The following is a 24,255-nucleotide window of genomic DNA, read 5'->3' as shown; positions in this document are numbered from 1 at the left end:
GAGCAGGATCCCAAAGCTTGCTGAGCTACTGGGCTTATTATCTATGTAATATTTATACTTTTGCCTACTTCCAAAAAGGTCTCAAGACAGCTTATAATAAAAACATAAAGACATAAAGATACATGGATAGTTTAAATAAAAAATCAGAAACTAAACAGAAAAGGGAGGGAAGAGGCTTTCTCTTCTTTCAAATCCATGAAATATTAAGACAGTACTTTTATAGTTAGTTCTCTGATCCTGATGATGACACAGGTTAAAAGTAAAACTGCTCTTATTTGAATTAAATGATCAATTGGGCAGTTCCCTTTAAGGATTTTATTTCCAGAGTTTCAAGCATATGCTGAGTTTGGACCATTTTTAGAGAATGAGGCCGACAGTCTTATGGACTTTTAAGGGTAAAGGTAATGAAAAGATAAGTCATTTCAGATAGAGGGAAGCAGTTAGGGTCTCTCCACCTGTACATGAGTCACTGCCTTATGAACAGAGAACCTCTGAGAGGAGGGATGCTGTGGGGGTGAGTGCTGTGCTGTGAACAGGGCAGATGTGGCTCAGAGAACTACTGGAGAGGAAAGAGACTCAGCCATTCCCTCAGCTTAGAGGGGAAAGGAGGTCCTTCTCCTCCTCTGTCCCTCACCCTTTCTGACCCACCCACAGTACCTGGTCCTGACATCTGGGACAGATCCACATGCCCTTGGGAATCGTTTTCAGAGGAGGGTCCAAGCAGTCCAGATGATATACACGGGAACACGTGTCACACATCAGCAACTGGCCACTTTTTCTGCAAACACTGCAAAAATCCTCATGGATATCACCCTATGAAATTGAGAGGAAAGGTAAGAGAAAGGACAAAAAGGTAAAATTGGAATGTTAACGTGCACATTCTGGATACATATAAATGTTTTCGGACAATCAGCTGTGCCCCTCCAACTCATTGCAAGAGTGTTCAAGAAAAGCAGAAATTACCAACGGTGCAAGCCTGCTCTATAGAGTTGAGGTTCCCCAGGTGGGGCTAGTATTCTTAACCTTAAAGTAGAGTTTACAAGCAACTGTAACTGTGGGGTCACCTAGGCCAAAATTAGCTTTACAGGTGATAACTCAGCATTTAAGTTTTGGTACAGTCCAACTCACAAATCATAAAGTTTAAAGACATTGAAATCCATTCATCATCATTTCCCATCATCAATGGGAAAGAAGACAGACAAGAAATGGAGGTTTTCGCTAAACTCTTTGCTTGCTCTGGGAGAAAAACTATAGCCAAAGTTCAAACAGGAAAGTATTAAGTCAGGAGCAAAGTAAACTCCTATGAGTTTTCTAACATGAAGAATTAAAAAAGCCAAACAGCTGAGAGTGTTCTCTTAAAACCAGTATTTGGCATTTGCTGTTTAATGGACCGTTCTATTCCGGGAGGCTTTATTCCTCCCTGTAAAATGCTTCACCAGATAGATAAAGAAGAGCAGCCTAAGTGCACTCTGCTAGTCTCTCCCGCCTCCATGAGTGACGGTTCTGGTACTCAGGCGAGTCTGTGGGAGCCCTCTCAACAAAAGGCACCATCAGAAAAAAGCAGATCTATTTAAAATTTGGACAGAACATATTAAAAAAACACGAGGTATTAAAGAGGTGTTTTTCAGTAAGTCAATCCCTGGCCTGTTCTCTAAACAGGATTAACGCTGTTGATAAGGACACCAGGAAAGGGAAGACTGAAGGGTCAGGCCAGAGGTTAACTAACAAGGCAGCACCTCAGCTTGGAGGAGACCCCGGCCTTTTCACTTCCAATGTGTTGTTTTAGAATTCCAGGCTATTCTGACAGAAGGCCTAATACAGAAATTTTGCACAAGAAGCAATGATACAGAAAGCGATGCCCAGTTCTTCCTTTCTATGATATAACCCTTCAACCACGATTGCTGAAAGGAACATATCTTCCCAGACCTACTATTTCTATCCAAAGGAAAGGAAAGGAACTATCTGGCAGTATCTACATATCTAGGGTATCTGGTGGCCCAGAAAACTGGCTGCAAAAAGTTGTAAGCTACTTCAAAGTGTGGATGGATGTTAATCTCTTTTAGTAAGACAATGTTACCTCTGGGCAGTCAAAAAATAAGATACTTAGTACATGTGTAAGAATACTACATAAGAATGCAGCCTAACAGTGTAACTTCAAGGCACCGAAAGATGTTAAGGTTTCATCCCTAGATTAACTGTGACTTTCTTCTTAAAATCAGCCTGAGGGTGGCTCTCCTCTAGAGACCTAGTCTTTTTTGAACCTTCGCCCCATGTTGTAAGTCTGCATCTTTAATAAGTTTATAATAATTTTATGGCTTCAGAAACTCTTTTACACGAACCACAGGTACAATTATCACTGATGAAGTAAATGAGACAAACTGGACATCTTATTCCAAATACCTATCTTATTTGTTGGGTAAAGAGCTCTGCTCACTTTCCTTTGCTCCAGAGTAAGGAGAACATCAGGAAGTGGAAGGTGGAGAGTACATAAAATAAAGGTTAAATAATTTCTTTCAATTTCCTAAAGGAAAGAAAACTTCTATCCTATTTACATATCCTGTAGCAGCAGTTCATAATCTTTTCAGTGTCAGGACCCCTTAGTAACACTTAAAATTACTAACCACCTCAAAGTGCTTTTGCTTAGGTGAGTTGAATCTATTGCTATTTATTGTACTAGAAGTTTTAAAACTTTTTTATTTTGAAATAAATAACAGAATCACAGGAAGTTACAAAAATCATGTATTGAAGAATGTTAAAATCCAAGAACACACAAGGGCACATTCAGTTAGCCCTCAGAGTGCTATCACCACTTATCATGTAGTACCTGGAAAACCCCACTGTCCTACTTTTGAGAAAATGAGAATGAAAATGGCAAAGAATATTTTGGTATTATCATGAAAATATTTTTGATTTTATATTTTGATTGATATTATATTTTAAAATACATAAAATTATATTTTATATTTTGACCCCCTGTAAGAGTCTCAGTATCATACCCAGACCACAGATTGAGAACTACTGCCCAAAGAAATGAATATAAAATGCCAAGATATGTATTTCATCCACGCAGAATTGGTTCTTTGCTTAAAGAGAGCAGAGGAAGTCCCACAGAGTTGCTGCACCAGGTCCAAAGGGTTAGGCTTTGGTGACTGACCAAATTACTACCATAAACCAAATAGTAAGTTGAATGATGGCTGACCCACAATCCTTTGCTGGGAGCTAAAGATGTATGTTTTTTGGAAACACCCTGGCTGTATCAATTGCAACTTCATCATCTGCTAAACAAATTTTATAACTGTGTCAACATATCTTCCCTTCCCATAAAAATGATGATAGTGGCAACAAGATACATCCTAAAGATTAGTGACCGGCTGGGTCTTATATTACCAACTCCTTCTAGATGGTTACTGATCCCCAGGAAATGCCTGCCTCTCAACTGTGATTGTTTAATTAACATTGCTGGGGCTTACGCTACCCAGCAGCAAACACAGAGCCCTGTGTGCTGATTTTAATCACTGCCACTGTTGGGACACTGTAAAAGTAGAAGTCAATTATCTTTAAATAAAATCCATTCCACTAGGTTTAACCGAGAAAGTTCTCAACATATTTAATGGTTTTAGAAAAGCTTTCTTTTACCTTTTCATTCCTGAAAAGAACAAAGTTTCCATTTTAAGAGGAAACCTGGCAAAAGCATTTAGTTGGTGATTTGATCTGAGTGGATCCTTCGGGTTCAGTCTCTCAAAGAAAATCATAAACCTCCTCAGCCAAAGTCACAAAAAGGAAAAACAACATCTTTAGGGAAGATACTCGCTTGCAGACCCACAATCATCTGTTCCCCAGCATCTGTGCAAAGGATCCCTACCAAGAAGCCATGAGCTGGCAATACCTCGGCAACGCTTCAACTGAGGAAAACGGAGATAATCTTTGGTGCAAACAAAGTTTCTGACAGGGACTCCTGGTGCTCATTAACAGGACAGGCAGAAAACCTGTGTCAATCACTAATGCCAAAAACCAGTGCTGAATCTTGAGAGCAAGACTGGGTCTACAGCCACTAGCTATTGTCCAAGGAAGGAAACCTGCCCGAGAACTCTTCTATGACCCTGGCCCTCCGAAGATGACACTTCCTTTGTTGTTTCTGGAACCGTAACTCAGGATGTGCATACGGTATGCTTTTGCTCTTTGGAGAGGGGTAGACCTAATTATTAAGTACTAAGAAGCTTCAAGTTCAAGGGATTTTACCTGAAGACGATCCTAAAGACAAGCTCTGTAATTCACAAAAGAACTGGGATGTGCACAAAATGAAACTCTTGGTTTCCCTCCTCAAACCTGCTCATCTTCCAGTAAATGGCAGCTTTATCCTTTCAGTTGTTTAGGCCAAAACCTTTGGCTATTCTCTTTTTCTCACATCCCCTTATCTAATCCTGCTGGCTCTTCAAAATATATGCAGACCCCGTCAATTTTTTCCATCTCTACTTCCGCCATTCAATCGGGCCAAGCCATCGTGAGCTCTTCCCAGGATGACTGCAACAGCCTCCTAACTGGTCTCCCTGCTCCCATCCTATCCTCCCCACAGTCTCTTCTCCGTTGTCAGACACAGTAATCACTCTAAAATCCAAGCCAATTTTGCAAACGCCTTAAAAATAATAAATGCACAGGACAGATCATACTTTGGGTCACAAATAAAGCCTTGGTAAATTTAAGAAAATTGAAATCGTATCAAGTATCTTTTCTGACCACAATGCTATGAGACTAGATATCAATTACAGGGAAAAAGCTGTAAAAAACACAAACACATGGAGGCTAAACAACACACTACTAAATAACCAAGAGATCGCTGAAGAAATCAAAGAGGAAATCAAAAAATACCTAGAAACAAATGACAATGAAAACACGATGACCCAAAACCTAAGCGATGCAGCAAAAGCAGTTCTCAGAGGGAAGCTTATAGCAATACGATCCTACCTCAAGAAACACGTCAAATAAACAACCTAACTTTACACATAAAGCAATTAAGAGAAAGAAGAACAAAAAACCCCCAAAGTTAGCAGAAGGAAAGAAATCATACAGATCAGTTCAGAAATAAATGAAAAAGAAATGAAGAAAACAATAGCAGAGATCAATAAAAGTAAAAGCTGGTTCTTTGAGAAGATAAACAAAATTGATAAACCTTTAGCCAGACTCATCAAGAAAAAAAAGGAGAAGACTCAAATCAACACAATTAGAAATGAAAAAGGAGACGGCACAACTGACACTGCAGAAATACAAAGAATCATGAGAGATTAATACAAGGAACTCTATGCCAATAAAATGGACAACCTGGAAGAAATGGACAAATCCTTAGAAAAGTACAACGTTCCGAGACTGAACCAGGAAGAAATAGAAAATATAAACAGACCAATCACCAGCAGAGAAATTGAAACTGGGATTAAAAATCTTCCAACAGACAAAAGCCCAGGACCAGATGGCTTCACAGGCGAATTCTATCAAACATTTAGAGAAGAGCTAACACCTATCCTTCGCAAACTCTTCCAAAATATAGCAGAGGGAGGAACACTCCCAAACTCATTCTATGAGGCCACCATCACCCTGATACTAAAACCAGACAATGATGTCACAAACAAAGAAAACTACAGGCCAGTATCAGTGATGAACACAGATGCAAAAATCCTCAACAAAATACTAGCAAACAGAATCCAACAGCACATTAAGAGGATCATACACCATGATCAAGTGGGGTTTATCCCAGGGATGCAAGGATTCTTCAATATACGCAAATCAATCAATGTGATAAACCATATTTACAAATTGAAGGGTAAAAACCATATGATCATCTCAATAGATGCAGAAAAAGCTTTTGACAAAATTCAACACCCATTTATGATAAAAACCCTCCAGAAAGTAGGCATAGAGGGAACTTACGTCAACATAATAAAGGCCATATATGACAAACCCACAGCCAACATCATTCTCAGTGGTGAAAAACTGAAACCATTTCCATTAAGCTCAGGAAAAAGACAAGCTTGCCCACTCTCACCACTACTATTCAACACAGTTTTGGAAGTTTTAGCCACAGCAATCAGAGAAGAAGAAGAAATAGAAGGAATGCAAATTGGAAAAAAAAGAAGTAAAACTGTCACTGTTTGCAGATGACATGATACTATGCACAGAGAATCCTAAAGATGCTACCAGAAAACTACTCTATGAATTTGGTAAAGGAGCAGGATACAAAATTAATGCACAGAAATCTCTTGCATTCCTATACACTAAGGATGAAAAATCTGGAAGAGAAATTAAGGAAACACTCCCATTTACCACTGCTACAAAAAGAATAAAATACCTAAGAATAAACCTACCTAAGGAGACAAAGGACCTGTATGCAGAAAACTATGAGACACTGATGAAAGAACTTAAAGATAATACAAACAGATGGAGAGATATACCATGTTGTTGGACTGGAAGAATCAACATTGTGGAAACGACTATACTACCCAAAGCAACCTACAGATTCAATTCAATCTCTATCAAACTACCAATGGCATTTTTCACAGAATTAGAACAAAAAAGTTCACAATTTGTATGGAAACACAAAAGACCCCGAATAGCCAAAGCAATCTTGAGAAAGAAAAACGGAGCTGGAGGAATCAGGCTCCCTCACTTCAGACTATACTACAAAGCTACAGTAATCAAGACAGTATGGTACTGGCACCAAAAAAGAAATGCAGATCAGTGGAACAGGATAGAAAGCCCAGAGATAAACCCACGCACATATGGTCACCTTCTCTTTGATAAAGGAGGCAAGAATATACAATGGAGAAAAGACAGCCTCTTCAATAAGTGGTGCTGGGAAAACTGGACAGCTACATGTAAAAGAATGAAATTAGAACACTCCCTAACACCATACACAAAAATAAACTCAAAATGGATTAAAGACCTAAATGTAAGGCCAGACACTAGCAAACTCTTAGAGGAAAACATAGGCAGAACACTCTATGACATAAATCGCAACAAGATCGTTTTTGACCCACCTCCTAAAGAAAGGGAAATAAAAACAAACAAACAAAAAAACCAAATGGGACCTAATGAAACTTAAAAGCTTTTGCACAGCAAAGGAAACCATAAACAGGATGAAAAGACAACCCTCAGAATGGGAGAAAATATTTGCAAATGAAGCAAATGACAAAGGATTAATCTCCAAAATATACAAGCAGCTCGTGCAGCTCAATATCAAAAAACCAAACAACCCAATCTAAAAATGGGCAGAAGACCTAAACAGACATTTCTCCAAAGAAGATATACAGATTGCCAACAAACACATGAAAGGATGCTCAACATCACTAATCATTAGAGAAATGCAAATCAAAACTACAACAAGGTATCACCTCACACCAGTCAGAATGGCCATCATCAAAAAGTCTACAAACAATAAATGCTGGAGAGGGTGTGGAGAAAAGGGAACCCTATTGCACTGTTGGTGAGAATGTAAATTGATACAGCCACTATGGAGAACAGTATGGGGGTTCTTTAAAAAACTAAAAAGAGGGGCTTCCCTGGTGGCGCAGTGGTTGAGAATCTGCCTGCTAATGCAGGGGACACGGGTTTGAGCCCTGGTCTGGGAGGATCCCACATGCCGCGGAGCAACTAGGCCCGTGAGCCACAACTACTGAGCCTGGGAGTCTGGAGCCTGTGCTCCGCAACGAGAGAGGCCGCGATAGTGAGAGGCCCGCGGACCACGATGAAGAGTGGCCCCCACTTGCCACAACTAGAGAAAGCCCTCACACAGAAATGAAGATGCAACACAGCAAAAATAAATATTAATTAATTAATAAACTCCTACCCCCAACATCTTCTTTAAAAAAAAAACTAAAAAGAGAACTACCATACGACCCCGCAATCCAACTACTGGGCATATACCCTGAGAAAACCACAATGTTCACTGCAGCACTGTTTACAATAGCAAGGACACGGAAGCAACCTAAGTAACGATCGACAGATGAATGGATAAAGATGTGGCACAAATATACAATGGAGTATTACTCAGCCATAAAAAGAAACGAAGTTGAGTTATTTGTAGTGAGGTGGATGGACATAGAGTCTGTCATACAGAGTGAAGTAAGTCAGAAAGAGAAAAACAAATACCGTGTGCTAACACATATATATGGAATCTAAAAAAAAAAAAGGCTCTGAAGAATCTAGGGGCAGGACAGGAATAAAGATGTAGATGTAGAGAGTGGACTTGAGGACACGGGGTGGGGGAAGGGTAAGCTGGGACGAAGTGAGAGAGTGTCATGGACATATATACACTACCAAATGTAAAATAAATAGCTAGTGGGAAGCAGCTGCATCTCACAGGGAGATCAGCTCGGTGCTTTGTGACCACCTAGAGGCGTGGGATAGGGAGGGTGGGAGGGAGACGCAAGAGGGAGGGGATATGGGGATATATGTATAAGTACAGCTGATTCACTTTGTTATACAGCAGAAACTAACACACCATTGTAAAGCTATTATACGCCGATAAAGATGTTAAAAAAATAATAATAATAAATGCAGGCAACAACCTTCAAAGGCTGCTAAAACCACTAAGTTTGCTGGGGACTGGATATTTTTATAGACTCGACACTATCTTCACCTAAGGAAACAGGCATCTTTAGGATTAGAGATATCTGATTGAGTCTATCTTAAGAGATGAAAGCTAATATCACCAACAATGGGATAGATGGACAACATGTGCCTCTTGTGATGCACTGAGAATCAGTGCATCATCAGGTATTTAGTGCTCCTACAAAAATGAATACCCTGAATCTATTCTTGAGAAAACAATCAGATCATCCAAATAGAGGGACACTCTATACAGCAACTGGCCTATCTTTTAAAAAATGTCAGTGTCACAAAGGACAAAGACAGGCTGAGAAACTGTTCCAGAGTAAGGAGACTAAAGACAAAACATCATAAAAATTAATGTCAAGAGTGATCTTGGGTTGGATCCTGGAGCAGAAAAAACAAAGTGCCACTAAGGCATTTATTGAGATAATTGGAGAAATCTGAAGATGGGCTGTATACTATACAAATAATGTTTTGTCATATTAAATTTCCTCAATTTCATAACTGCATTGTGGCTACGTCAGAGAGTGTCTTTGTTTTTAGGAGATATACACGGAAGTATTTTGGGTGAAGATTCATGATGTCTTCAACTTCTTAACTAGATCAGCAAAACAAGTGTGTGGTGGTGGGAAGTAGCATATGTGGCGAAATTGTAACAATCGGTGAATCTAGGAGGAGGGTATATATTCCTTCCTTGTGTTGTTGTTGCAACTTTTCTGTAGGTTTGGAAATTTTCAAAATAAAAAGTGAAAAGTAACGTCACTCCTCTACTTAAAACTCTGGAGCATCTCCCATCTCACTCAGAGTAAAAGCTACAAGACCCTGCGAGACGGGCCCTGCCCTCTGAGGTCTCCTCTCCCACTGCTCCTGCCTGCCCACCAAGCCCTTCTTCTCTACGCCATATACACTTCCTCCAACGAGCAGGGCTTCTGCACTGCTGTTCCCTCTGCGTGGAATGCTCTTCCCCGCCCCAGATACTCCAACATACTCCATTCCCACCAGAAAGGCTGTCTCTTACCACTCTTCATAAAACAGCAACCTCCTGCTGTAACTCCTTATGCTCCTGATTCTGTGCCAAGTTTTTTTTCACAGCACTTATCATGACCTGACATTTAAATGTCCATTTGCTTATCACCTGCCTCTGGCCGTGCAACACGAGCTCCCTGAGGGCAAGGAGCTGGTTCTGTTCCCTGTTCTGTCCCCAGTCTCAACAACAGTGCATGCTCAGCAGAGCAGTGCTCAGTATTTGTTGAGTGAATTCACCGCTTTGTAAGCGCTCATTTAAAAAGAGGGCACTAGTTTGCACTCCTGCAGCCTCTGGGGGAAGGGCTACTAAGCATCTGATGCTTTTTTCAGGAGCCTGTTTCTGACCAATTCTGATGAATAAAGTTGCTTTTCAGAAAAGTTGTCTTGAATTTTACTTGAAGCAGGAAACATGGACTGCTAGGCGAATGTACACCTTTGTTCATTATCCCCACCTCCCAAAACTGACGACAGACACCTGCACGCCTCTCAATTATACGACCTGACTTCCCCACCCCATCCCCCTTCCTGAGAACTCCTTCACCGCAGATAAATTCCAGACTTTGAAAACCCTGACTGAGCCTCCTAATGTGGTCTTTAATATGATTCTCAAGGACATGGCAGGACCTGGGACCCCAGCAGAAAGCTGCCTTACGTGGCACACAGTGTCCTGTAGGGATTACTGCTGTTCCAGGGTTAGTCAAGGAGATGCAACTGGTAAGGAGACAACATATGATAACGGTTTCCCCGATTTAAGCTCTGAGAAAGAGAGTGAGCTTTTCCCAAGTTACTTACGTCTGTGGAGGTGGGGCTGGGCAGGGACACAGGCTGAACAGGTGCAGGGAAAGTGAATGTGGTCTCTGTCTTTTCATTTTCAGGGGAGTCAGGATGACTGGATGGGGGGGATGTTGGGGTTAGGGCTCCAAACCCCAGCACTGCATTGTATTTTGGAGGACGACCTACAGACCGAGAAAAGGGAACAAAAGGGAAAAAAGGGGGAGGGAAAGAAAGGGGGAAAAATGATCTTACATACCTTTGGCCAGTGTTCCTCATTGGCTAGCATGGAAAAGGAAGTGAGGTAGCAGAGAGAAGGTTAATACAACAGTCCCAAAGAGAGGAAAAGAAGCAAAGATTTAAATGTCATTCGAAACAAATGCATGAGTGTCGAAGGGAGGATAAGAGAGCCTCAGAGAATGACAGGAGATACTGGGTTATGTTAAAGGTCTTCGCCTTGGGCAGATTATGCAGACGTTCCTCAACTATGACAATTTGAGATTTCTAACGGGAGAACAAGATATCAAAGCCCAACAGGAGCCAAGGCCAGGGAGAAGAATTTATTTTCTTTTTCCATATCTTTTATATATTGTTTCCTAAGGTTTTTCTGCAATCGTTATTCTTATAATAATATTAGTGATTCTCAGTTCCCACAAACAGACTGGCTGAGGATCTCTGCTTTTCCTCTTCTCTCCTGCCCACATTTTGGTTACTTCATTGCTTGTGAGGGTAGAGAAAGGCAAAGGGAGGAGGCAAAATTCAAGTTAACTATTCTTACCCCTTCTGGCAGAGCTAGGAAGACATATGTTCTGGGAGTAGCTGGAACCTAAGAGCTAAAAAGACCTTCTGGGCTTAACAGTGAATTTAAGTAAGTCTGGACTCAGATACCCTTCCCAGTTGATCAAAAATCATCTCCCTGCTTTCCATCACAAACATTCCAGTGAACTACATGTCTTAGAACTGGGGTGTTCCAAAGTCTCAGGAAAAGCCCTGTCATCAGCAACAGCTACCAGAAAGAGCTGATTTGAGCAGAAGCATTTTGAATCAAACCTCATGGCTACAGAGAATCTACAAGTGGGCCCTAATGCGTATGGGAAGTCCAGGTCAACCACTCTTGCCTTATGATACATCTAAGTCAGGGTCCTTGTCTTCTAAGGGCCAAAGGTCATAGCTTCTAAGCTGTAAGTGATCAAAAGTGTACGCCCAGCACACCATAGGCAAAAAAAGAGCCGGAGAGGTACACAACTGCCTACGAGCACTGGTGGATGGTACGTGGGATCATGACTTTGCCAACAGTTATAATTTATATTGGAATTATGCACAGGAGTCATGATTCTGTCAGATATTACACAAACATTACCTATCTGTGTTAAACCGGCACTGTGTGCAGTACAAAGACAGATCGTACTGGTTTGCCTTTTCTAGGGTATTTAGTGCTGCTAGAAGGGTAAGTGGAAGATAAATGCTCTTTGTTTACCCACAGAAGGCACGTCCTAGGCATTGTGAATGCAGGCTTTCATCCTCTGACCTTGGCAAGAGATGCCAAGGTCTTTCTGGCTCATTTAACCCCTATCCTCCCAGCAGATGCTGTCCACTAGCAGGTCAATTAACTGTGGCGTCTGGCTGGGGGCTTCTTTCTGAGGACTGTGTCAGAGGTCACTAAAACAACCCCAAACAAAATAAAACAACAAAAGATAACCCATGACACTGGTTACTGTGGCCCAGGAATCAATATGAAACAGTGACTTAGGGATACCCATCTAAATATGTTTTGGCTTCTTGAAGGAGGGGCTGATGAAACACTAGCGTGGGTGTGCTATCTCTCTGAGGGGAAGAGACGGTAACCACTGTACCACCGGTACAGTGCTAGCCCTCCCTAAGGCAGACAGAGGGTCGGGATGACCTCCTAAGCTTCCAATGGCTCTGAGATTGCTGTGCATACACAAAAATTAGCATGCTACTCCGCTCACTCTGCAACCTTTCTAGCCTGGAACTGTAATTCAAGGACACATTATCACGTGGAGAAAAGGACATTGGGATGTATTACTGACATCAAAGAACCATTTCAGAGCCTTGTTTATAAGCTCAAACTCTGAGCTATTAAGACCTGTTTCGACCTGCATGGTGAAGGCAGTTGCTGACCTGAGAGTGAGGTGGAATGCCCGCCCTGGAAGGTCTGAAACTGGGGGACGGAGCTCTTTAGGAATTTCTGCTTTGGGAAGCCTGTTTCGACAGTGATGTTTTCTTCTTTAGTTGCAGGTGCTCTCTTCTCATAGATTCAAAATTCTCAGTGTGGCTACCTCTCTCCTTCCTGCAAAGTCTGCAGCTCACAGAAGCTTAAGAGTCGTGCTCTGTCCTCACTGGCATCAGGACAACTTAGACACTACTAAGAACACCTTGGCAACACCAGTGCTCTGTTGTGCTCAATGATGCTGAAATGCTCCCTTTTACAGGGTGTTCTGTTCATTGTGCTATTCGTCAACAGCCTGAGGGGCCTGGGGCAGAAATCCTGCAATGAGCCATTCCCCTCAGCCAGCTTTGCCCGAATCCCAGGAAGGGGAGCTTTTGATTCAGTCTACAGAACTCTCATAAGAGATCTCACTCTCTTTTCCCCCCATTCTCAGAGAACAACAACAAAACTATATTCAAGGGATATAGGAGTTAGGCTCTAGGACAATGGGAGGAGGGAGGGGAAAGAAACACAACACAGAAAGCAAAAGCAACAGCAAGGGAGAGATACAAAAAAGGTACTCACCTCTCTTCCGGGTCCCAGGATGCATTGTACTGTTCAGGTACGTGACTGCGCTCTTCTTACGCTTTCGGGATTGAAGAAAGAAAGGTGACTGGTTGAATAGCATGGTTACTACTAATCCCGGTGCAAGCCAAAGACCAAGCACAGCATGCCCGTCAACATGCCAACTAGTTAGTGCTAGTCACCCAAAGGTCTCAGTGATAACTGGATTTATCGTATGTACTTGGCTCTGAAAGAATATTCCAGAGAGGTACGTCTCTGCTTCAGAAGAAAGTTGTGTTCAGATGACAGGATGAGTTAAATTTTTAAGGTAGGTTTGTATCTACTTAAACTTCAGGAAAAAACTAAGGGGGAAACAGCAAATAATAAAGATGAAATAATGTCCTCAGCCAGAGAAAAAGCCATCATTTTACAGAGCTGGCCAAGCACAATCAGGGTACTGCTCGTAAGCAGCTTTTCAGACGGGAGGTGCTGAGCAAGTCCTAAATAAAACTGGAGACGTGAGGGAATGGCCAAGTGCCGGCCAGGAATACCTCTGGCTCAAAGACCGCGCCACTGTACACTGGATTTGCTGTCGTTCTTCTTTTTCGTTCTTGCCGCTTGCTTTGGATTTCTTGGGAAAGCAAAAGGTCTGGATTAGAAGAAAGGTATGAAGGACCCCCCCCAACGTAACCTCATCGTTCACTTATTGGGTTTCCCATGACAAGTTAGAAACGAGAGTAAGTCTCTCGGTTTCACTGCAGCCTCAGCGAAGGGAAGCCTGCTGCTGGGAGCAAACATGAAGGACCATCCACTCTCACCTCTTGGAAAGCAAGGCCCTGCTGTCCTACAGTGTGGCTCTCTGTGATTGAGAGCTTAACAGTAGACAACACTTGTAAAAGTTTCCTGATTTATTTTTAGATCACTGTAATATAGGTGTGGATGAACTTTACCCACAGACCTAGATTGAGTAATCATAGTTCACCATTCTTGAATTAAATCACTAGAACAGGTATAGCTGTGCAACTATTCTTAAGATTCCAATAATCTAGAGTGACTGAAAAATACAGACAAAGACTTGTCAGAGGGGCATTTGCTACTTTATGCTGCCAGGGAAAAAAAAAGTTTCTCTAAGTGAACGGAAGTCACCTTAATGCAGGCAACTAGGGAGCTTCCCCAGGACAGTAGTGTGGATAAATAATGATAGGAAGGAGAGGGGCTGAACATTACATAGAAGGAAGGTAAGTTTACTCCAAAAAAAGAGTCCATACTGGTTGAATCATACTCTGCTTGTGTTCCAATTTTCAGTTCTAACAATAAATCAAACAACATTTTCAAGAACAAAGCCCTGGGCCAGAAGCAAGGTAGCGCCATGAATATCTTCTCTTACCTTCTAGATGGTCATGTGTTACCAACCCCAGAGACACCATGAAGGCAAGTTTCTGTGCCAGAGAAACAAAAGAAGAATATACTTCAGTGTGGGTTCTCGCAAAGTCAGCTGCATGTTCCTACTTAGACTCCTGGGGAAAGCCAGCCCAATGGCTGGTGGGTGAAAGGAAGCCGGGTTCAGGTGAACAAGGAGTGGGCACCCTCCACTCTCAGCAGCTATGGAACCGCTCTGGAAGCTTTCTGATCTTACAGGGATCAAAAGAGAAGGACTGGGGCCTATATCTTCCACTCTCTCAATGGCAGAAATCAGTATCTTGAATGACCTAAGTTTTTTCCAGAAAAATTCTCAAGGAGGGAAGAGGACTTCACAATGAAGAAACACACAGAGGGTTACAAACAGCCTCCCACACGACAAGCTCCAAATTCTAAGTACTTCATTTGTCACACCAGGTCAGGGGTTCTTACATTTTTGCTACCACTGATTGGACAATAACTCAAAGCTAAGTGAGTTTTAGGAATGACAGCAGGTGGTTCTGCTTAATACTATGATTTTTCAATCAACCATGGACCTACAAATTATAGAGTGCTTTCTCTCTGACCACCACTCTCAGGGCTCCATCAGAAGCCAGACTGATCAGAACACTGTACTCCAAAGCTGGAACGTTAGATGCTTAAAAATGGAGAGAGCAACAGATTGATTACTATTTTGCTCTTTGGTTGCATGTGGTCCGGAAAGTACGCCTTTATTTTCTGCTGTACCACTGCATGCAGCTGCTAAATATGCCAAATAACGTATCATCCATTTCTCTCGGTGATGAATAAGGAACATCATTAGTTGTCAGGAGACATAATCCTGCAGAATTATTCATACCACAATTTGGTCTTTGAAAATCCTGACATTTTACCCTCAACTTTAAATATCATGGTATTCTGGCCTGAAGTGATAGGTTCAAGCTATTCGAGGTACTGAGTGTTTTATAAAGATAACCTTGAACAAGCCACTTGAGAACACAGACATGTCCTTTACTGGTATCCACAGAGTCCTGAAGAAATGTTTTAATTTTATTTCTTATTTCAGAAACTAGGGTGGGCACCTATCCTCCCGACAGCCAGAGAACTTCAGTAACGAAAAGCGCCTTGGACGTGCTGCCCATTTTCTACATTGCATACATTTTGTGGCTGCCAATTAAGTACATTCCTAATTTTCACTATTCCTTCATAACTTAACATTAGAAGGCTGTCTACCAACTGTTCTCTGTTAATAAAGCAGTGTGTGAACTGACATTCAGATGCACCTTCTTTTAATCAAGTAACAGCATCCTTCTTGGCCACTCACACCCAACTCATCTTTGCCAGTCTAGATCAAGCTCATAAAAGAATTATTAAATGGAAAAAAATCTCTTCTGTAGAACAGATTTTCAGTGATAAATAGAATAAAAAGCTGTCAAGAACTTTTACCTTATCTGTGTATCACACACATGCCAATAACTAATTTATTCCCTTTATGGCAGTGATTCTGTCCAATTAGAAATATGTGTTATTCCACATGATGCTACTTGCTTGCCCACACTGTGCCACTGACATAAGATATCCTTAGTTTCTTGGTTTTTTTAAATAAATTTATTTATTTATTTTTGGCTGCATTGGGTCTTTGTTGCTGCGCGCGGGCTTTCTCTAGTTGCGGCGAGCGGGGGCTACTCTTTACTGCGGTGCACGGGCTTCTCATTGCGGTGGCTTCTCTTGTTGAGCAGCACGGGCTCTAGGTGAGCGGGCTTCAGTAGTTGTGGCACGTGGGCTCAGCAGTTGTGGCTCGCAGGCTCTAGAGCACAGGCTCAGTAGCTGTGGCACACAGGCTTAGTTGCTCCACGGCATCTGGGATCTTCCCGGACCAGGGCTTGAACCCGTGTCCCCTGCATTGGCAGGAGGATTCTTAACCATTGCGCCACCAGGGAAGTCCTCTTTTAGTTTCTTTTGATAAGGAAATTTTGCTAATTGCTGTTTTCCCCTCTCCAAGCCTAATACTTGTCATTAATTTTGCAGATTATTTTATAAGTTTCTCAGCAATATGCATGACTAGGACTTCTTTTAGGTTCAAGTTTTGGTCTCTTCTTTAAAGACAAATTAAAAATTAATTCATTTCATATCAGAAAGTATTATAATTTGTACTTGCTTTAAAAAAACCTGAACTGGCTTAATAAATCACTGCTTCAAAAAAATGACATGAAGCTTTGATGGCTTTATGCCACTATTTGACATGGTTTCATTAAAAAGAATGCACTGAGGATTAGAAGGAAATGGATTGCTGGTCTAATAAAATCCAGCTATCATATATTCATCATCATATTACCTGTCCACATTTTTCTTTTATAGCTGCTTGTACAAAAGTATCAAACTAAAAAATCTCTTGCCTAAGGACATACAAATTCACATTCTATATTTGTACCACAGTTTTGTTTGCTATTTAAGTTTATAATTCTATCCTAAGTTGTAGTACAGATGCTAGTATTTTCATCCCTACTTTTATGCTTCAATGAACTACTTATGAGCTACTGATTCATCTGGGATTTGGGGATCTAATGCAATACAATAGTAATAACAAAAATGCACGTGTAACAACTGTAATCGATAACACAGACCTTAACTGAGTGAACTGGACATCTTTTAAATGTTGGCTGAGACAAACAAAACATAATGATCATTAGGAATGCAGTGGGATACCTGGGGCAATGGTCACGAATCACACAAGTCTAATGTGTGACATACGTATGAAAGGCCTGTTTGCCAGCTTACGAACACTCGAGACCACACTCTTAATCTGTCCCAGGCCAACCTGATTTGGCAATAACATTACTGAAGAGTGAGAAAGCACAAGACAAGGATATCAAGTGATTCAGAGAGCAAGTGTCCCTCATGATGCATGTGAATAAGTCGCATCACATAGACTGAGCCATGCCTTGGAGGGCTGGGCCTACCTGAGGGTTCTCCTCCCGTTTTGGTTTGGGTGCAGTAGGTGGAGTGACGGTGCGGCTCTCCGTTTGTTTCTCATCTGTTTCTGTGTGGGATTTAATTGTCTAGAAGAAGAAAATTAAATGAAACTTCAGAATTCACTTTTTTATTGAAAGAATAAAAGCAAACATAGTTTGACTGTTGCCAACAAGAAAGAAAAGAACATACTCAAATTGGAAACATATTAATAAAGGAGATAATACGGACTTCATTGTAGAAGGGGGAAAGTAAAATGGAAGGCCCCAGTTGAAATGATTAAATTGCATGACTAGAATAGCTATGAATCTATAAATACAACAGTCTATTTCAATGTACTTTAGGAGGCAGGGGTAGTTTCCCAGAAGTAAGTCCATTCTTGTTACATATGGGTCAAGCTCTAGTTCATAGCATGCTTAGGATCTGAATGATGTCCAGAAAAATCTTAGATACACACTTTTCTATTTCAGAACAATTCTAATCACAATCTAAGAGAGGTTGCAGAACTATCCTTACTTGGGATATTTAAAACCTGCCTATATCATCCATTAGAGGAGAGATGCAGTTGCCAAGGAAAGGCCATCTTGTAAAAGGCTGCCATCCTGATTACGGCCAAGCTCATCTTCCAGATGCGTCCATTCAAACAAAAGAAACACCAGTAGCATTATCATCTTCAGACACAAGTGGCAGCTAGCAAACTAGCAGACTGGGTTTGCATTACTATTCTTATCTTGACCCAATGGCTAATTCATTTTATGAAACTCTCTGTAAATACTGAAATGATATTAGAACAGTGGATATAAAACTATAAACATAAACCTAATTTACATTTTCAAAATTAAAAACCATGCAGAAAAGGATTATAAGAGACTACTACAAACAACTATATGCCAATAAAATGGACAACCATGAAGAAATGGACAAATTCCTGGAAAAGTACAATTTTCCAAGACTGAACCAGGAAGAATTAGAAAATATAAACAAATCAATCACAAGTAATGAAATTGAAACCATAATTAAAAATCTTCCAACAAACAAAATCGAGGACCAGATGGCTTCACAGGTGATTTCTATGAAACATTAAGAGAAGAGCTAACACTGATCCTTCTCAAACTCTTCCCAAAAACTGCAGAGGGAGAAACACTCCCGAATTCATTCTACGAAGCCACCATCACCCTGATACCAAAACCAGAAAGAGGTATCACAAAAAAAGAAAATTACAGACCAATATCACTGATGAACATAGATGCAAAAATCCTGAACACAATATTAGCAAACAGAATCCAACAGCACACTAGAAGGATCATACACCATGATCAAGTGGGATTTATCCCAGGGATGCAAGGATTCTTCAATATACGCAAATCAATCAATGTGATACACCACATTAACAAATTAAGGAATAAAAACCATATGATCATCTCAACAGATGCAGAAAAAGCTTCTGACAAAATTCAACACCCATTTATGATAAAAAAAACTCTGCAGAAAATGGGCATAGAGGAAAGCTACCTCAACATAATAAAGGCCATATACGACAAACCCACAGCAAGCATCAGACTCAATGGTGAAAAAGTGAATGCATTTCCACTAAGATCAGGAACAAGACAAGGATGTCTGATCACTCTCATCACTCTTATTCAACATAGTTTTGTAAGTCCTAGCCACAGCAATCAGAGAAGAAAAAGAAATAAAAGGAATACAAACTGGAAAAGAAGTAAAACTGTCACTGTTTGCAGATGACATGATACTATACATAGAGAATCCTAAAGATGCCAAGAACTAATCAATGAATTTGGTAAGGTTGCAGGATACAAAATTAATGCACAGAAATCTCTGGCATTCCTATACACCAACAATGAAAAATCTGAAAGAGGAATTAAGGAAACACTCCCATTTACCACTGCAACAAAAAGAATAAAATACCTAGGAATAAACCTGCCTAAGGAGGTGAAAGACTTGTATTCACAAAACTATAAAACACTGATGAAAGAAATCAAAGATGACACAAATAGGTGGAGAAATATACCATGTTCTTGGATTGGAAGAATAAATATTGTGAAAATGTCTCTACTACCCAAAGCAATCTACAGATTCAATGCAATCCCTATCAAACTACCAAAGGCATTCTTCACAGAATTAAAACAAAAAATCTTACAATTCATATGGAAACACAAAAGACCCCGAATAGACAAAGCAATCTTGAGACAGAAAAATGGAGCTGAAGGAATCAGGTGCCCCGACTTCAAACTATACCACAAAGCTACAGTAATCAAGACAGTATGGTACTGGCACAAAAACAGAAATATAGATCAATGGTACAGGATAGAATGCCCAGAGATAAGCCCATGCACATATGGGGCACCTAATTGACGACAAAGGAGGCAAGAACATACAATGGAGAAAAGACAGCCTCTTCAATAAGTGGTGTTGGGAAAACTGGACAGCTACACGTAAAAGAATGAAATTAGAACACTACCTAACACCATACACAAAAATAAACTCCAAATGGATTAAAGACTTAAATGTAAGACCAGACACTATTAAACTTTTAGAGGAAAACATAGGAAGAACGCTCTTTGACATAAACCACAGCGAGATCTTTTTTGACCCACCTCCCAGAGTAACAGAAATAAAAATAAACAAATGGGACTTAAAAGCTTTTGCACAGCAAAGGAAACCATAAACAAGACAAAAAGACAACCCTCAAAATGGGAGAAAATATTTTCAAATGGAATAACAGACAAAGGATTAAGCTCCAAAATATACAAACAGCTCATGGAGCTCAATGTCAAAAAAACAAACAATCCAGTTAAAAAACGGGCAGAAGACCTAAATAGACATTTCACCAAGGAAGATGTACAGATGGCAAAGAGGCACATGAAAAGATGCTCAACATCACTAATTATTAGAGGAATGCAAATCAAAACTACAATGAGGTATCACCTCACGCTGTCAGGATGGCCATTAGCAAAAAAGCTAGAAACAATAAATGCTGGAAAGGGTGTGGTGAAAAGGGAATCCTCCTACACTGTTGGTAGGAATGAAAATTGATACAACCACTATAGAAAACAGTATGGAGGTTCCTTAAAAACTAAAAATAGAACTACCATATGACCCAGCAATCCCACTACTGGGAAACCATAATCCAAAAAGAAACATTCACCACAATGTTCACTGCAGCACTATTTACAATAGCCAGGACACGGAAGCAACCTAAATGTCCATCAACAGATGAACAGATAAAGAAGATGTGGCACATGTATACAATGGAATATTACTCAGCCATAAAAAGAAACAAAATTGACATCTATAGTGAGGTGGATGGACCTAGAGTCTGTAATACAGAGTGAAGTAAGTCAGAAAGAGAAAAACAAATACCATATTTAACACATATATATGGAATCTAAAAAAAAAAAAAAAAGGTACTGATGAACCTAGTTGCAAGGCAGAAATAAAGAGGCAGACATAGAGAATGCACCTGATGACATGGGGCGGGAGAGCGAAGCTGGGGCGAAGTGAGAGTAGCATCAACATGTATACACTACCGAATGTAAAACAGTTGGCTGGTGGGAAGCAGCAGCATAGCACAGGGAGATCGGCTTGGTGCTCTGCGATGACCTAGCGGGGGTGGGATAGGGAGGATGGGAGGGAGGCTCAAGAGGGAGGGGATATGGGGACATGTGTACGCATATGGCTGACTCACTTTGTTGTACAACAGAAACTAACACGGTATTGTGAAGCAATTATACTCCAATAAAGATCTATTAAAAAAAAACACAATGCAGATGCAAATGGTCTTTTTGTATGGCAACAAGTAATTAAATAAATGAGAGTGAAACTGTCTGATTACTGATGAGTAGGAGCCAAATGAAAGACTGGTTCTACAAACAGGATATCAAAATTCTCAGAAATCTTTATGTTGTGACATATTTTACTACATCTGAAAAACTAACATAATCACTTTATTTTTTTCACTTTATTTCTTGGCCATGTCCATATTTTCCTTCTGCTTCTCATATTATTACTTTAGGAAAGTGTTAAGTATCTGTCTTATCAATACTGTGGCAACCACTGTCCTGGGGCATAAATGCTACCTTGTATTTTTTTTTCTCATCAGGGTCCTATCTTATTTCCACCTCCAGACAATATAAGCTACTTGAGAGCAGGATTGTTCTACACACTTTTGCACCCCTTTGTGCCCAGCACAGGGCCTCACCGTAGAGCAGGTATGCTGTAAAGAGACGTTGATCTTCTGAGTGGGGAGTATGACCTACCAGAAGAATCACTTGCTTTCCTCTCTCTCTCACACACGCTTTTTTTATTAACCAAAAAGGACACATTTCCCCCATAAAACAAACCACCAAACACACCTACAAAGGAACACAATGGGAAAGTAGTTTATAGTGACATTTTTAAGGTCCTGGGTATCCAGGAAGCTTATTTCATAGCTCCGTGAATTGGAAGAACAGGAGTCTGACAGGGGAGGGAGAAGAGAAGGTCAACTATAAGGGTTTGCTGCTCCATTCCAAGGCTGTGTGATGTCCCTGGGGGTCTCTTAACTTCCATCTCTAGGGCTGAATAAGCAGGCAGTGGTGATGCCTCCAGGGAAGATCAAACCAATTCCTCTTCACTAAAGAATTATCCAGGGTTCAAATTTTCTCTCACGCAGAAGAGTACAATTATCTCAAGGTTGGATAAAGAATACCAAAAGCACCCAAGAAAATAAAGATAAAGCAATTGCTGGTGGCGCATTGGTTAAGAATCCGCCTGCCAATGCAGGGGTCACAGGTTCAAGCCCTGGTCCAGGAAGATCCCACGTGCCGCGGAGCAACTAAGCCTGTGCGCCACAACTACTGAACCTGCGCTCTAGAGCCCGTGAGCCACAACTACAGAGTCCGCGTGCCACAACTTCTGAAGCCCGAGTTCCTAGAGCCCGTGCTCCACAACAAGAGAAGCCACCGCAATGAGAAGCCCGTGCACCGCAACAAAGAGTAGCCGATGCGCGCCAAAACTAGAGAAAGCCTGCATGCAGCAACAAAGACCCAACACAGCCAAAAATAAAATAAATTAAAAAAAACAAAAAATTTTTAAAAATAAAGCAGAACTCCTTAAAAAAAAGAGAGAGAGAGAAAGCAATCGAAACAATGGGGAGGTGTCTTTCTCTCATGGACCTTCCGTTCCAGGGGAAGCCAGCTGCCATGCTGTGAACAGCACTATGGAGGGGCCTATGAGGTGAGGAACTGAACCTCCTGCCAACAGCCAGGGAGAAGTGAGGACTGCTGACAACCATGTGACTGAGTTTGGAAGTGAATTATCCAGCCCCAGTTGAGCCTTGAAATGACTGCAGTCCTGACCAACTAGTTTGAATGCAAATTTGTGAGGGACCTTGAGCCAGGACCACTGAGCTAAGATGCAACCTGATTCCTGACCTCAAAAACTGTGTGAGATAATAAATTTTTGTTGTTTTAAGCTGCTTAAAACAAACAAAAAACATTAGGGTTTGACATCACAGAAAACAGGGAGTTTTAGAATCAGTCTTTTCACTAAAGCAAACATTAAGCTGGCAGAAACTGACAGAATCAACTTTTTAAAACTCTGGAATCTAATAAAAAACTAAGAATAACCGGGGGGGGGCACTTACTGAAGAAAGAGGCTGCTAAATTTTATTAAGAAAGTAGTTTTCCTTACCTACCAACAAATCCATCCCTTAGTTCAACAGAGGCTGTGGAGATGGTAATCTGTTTCTGGTGTGGTTTGCGGAACCTCGTTTTCAACTTGTGGCTGTGTATTCTGACCTGTCTGGTGATCCCCTAAGGACTGGTGCAGGCTGACCCTTGTTTGCCCACCCAAGGCTGGGGCGGCTTTCCAGGTGCCATCTGATGAAAGCATCTAAAGACATATGTTACCTGTAGTTACCTGGTGCAAAGGATGGGAGGTGGAGTACGCAGCAGACAGACCCAAAGGTCTAGGAAGAAGGAGGCTGAGGAGGAAGATCCTTGGAGGAGTAAGGGCTTTGAAGGGCTATCACGTGTACTGGGGAACCCCAAGTGCACTGAGCATTCCCAGGGCTAGATGCATACTCAGAAAAGAGCTGAGAAAACCCTAAGCTTGTACCTATGGCTGATCTTTGAGCTCTGTCCAAGAAAGAGGTGAAGTCTAAGACACAGTTACAGGTGGCCTGGCTTAGCATTGAAGGAATGCCCCCTGCTCAAAGCCAATCTGCAAAGACCAAGAAAGCGTTTTCTGTTTTTATTTTAATTTACTTATTACTACCTTTTTCTTCTTTTTGGCTCCAGTTGTTTAAGTAAATCTAATAGAACAGAAATTTCAATAACCACACATGACAAGAAATAGTATTTGCAAAAATAGTTTGGAAAAGGCACTAAACAAACAACTGCAGCTCTCAACAATTAACAGCAGTAAACCCTGGGGTAGGAGGAGAACTGGGGTAGCAGTCAACTGCCTTAAATATGCTCAAAGAGCTAAAAGAAACCAGGAACAAAGAACTAAAAAAATTCCAGAAGAGGGCTTCCCTGGTGGCGCAGTGGTTGAGGGTTCGCCTGCTGATGCAGGGGACACGGGTTCGTGCCCTGGTCTGGGAAGATCCCACATGCCGCGGAGCGGCTGGGCCCGTGAGCCATGGCCGCTGAGCCGGCGCGTCCGGAGCCTGTGCTCCGCAACGGGAGAGGCTACAACAGTGAGAGGCCTGCGTACCGGGAAAAAAAGAAAACATCCAGAAGAACAATGTCTCACCA

General features: G+C 41.2%; 1 protein-coding gene across 6 annotated transcripts in view; it reads right to left on the bottom strand.

Annotated features, from left to right (window-relative positions):
• Positions 1 to 24,255, bottom strand: part of PHF21A (PHD finger protein 21A) — a 191,174-nt gene that overhangs the window by 4,201 nt on the left and 162,718 nt on the right. For all 6 annotated transcript variants that reach the window (XM_060159325.1, XM_060159329.1, XM_060159323.1 and 3 more), the window contains 6 exons: positions 17,488 to 17,586; positions 14,517 to 14,568; positions 13,681 to 13,760; positions 13,151 to 13,211; positions 10,417 to 10,580; positions 658 to 813 (listed from right to left, as the gene is read on the bottom strand). In XM_060159325.1, the coding sequence (XP_060015308.1) occupies positions 658 to 813; positions 10,417 to 10,580; positions 13,151 to 13,211; positions 13,681 to 13,760; positions 14,517 to 14,568; positions 17,488 to 17,586 (612 nt within the window). The remainder of the gene's footprint in view (positions 1 to 657; positions 814 to 10,416; positions 10,581 to 13,150; positions 13,212 to 13,680; positions 13,761 to 14,516; positions 14,569 to 17,487; positions 17,587 to 24,255) is intronic.

The sequence above is a fragment of the Lagenorhynchus albirostris genome, chromosome 9 (assembly GCF_949774975.1).
Source record: "Lagenorhynchus albirostris chromosome 9, mLagAlb1.1, whole genome shotgun sequence".
In the NCBI taxonomy this organism is placed as follows: Eukaryota; Metazoa; Chordata; class Mammalia; order Artiodactyla; family Delphinidae; genus Lagenorhynchus; species Lagenorhynchus albirostris.
This window is presented reverse-complemented; position numbering and strand designations above follow the sequence as displayed.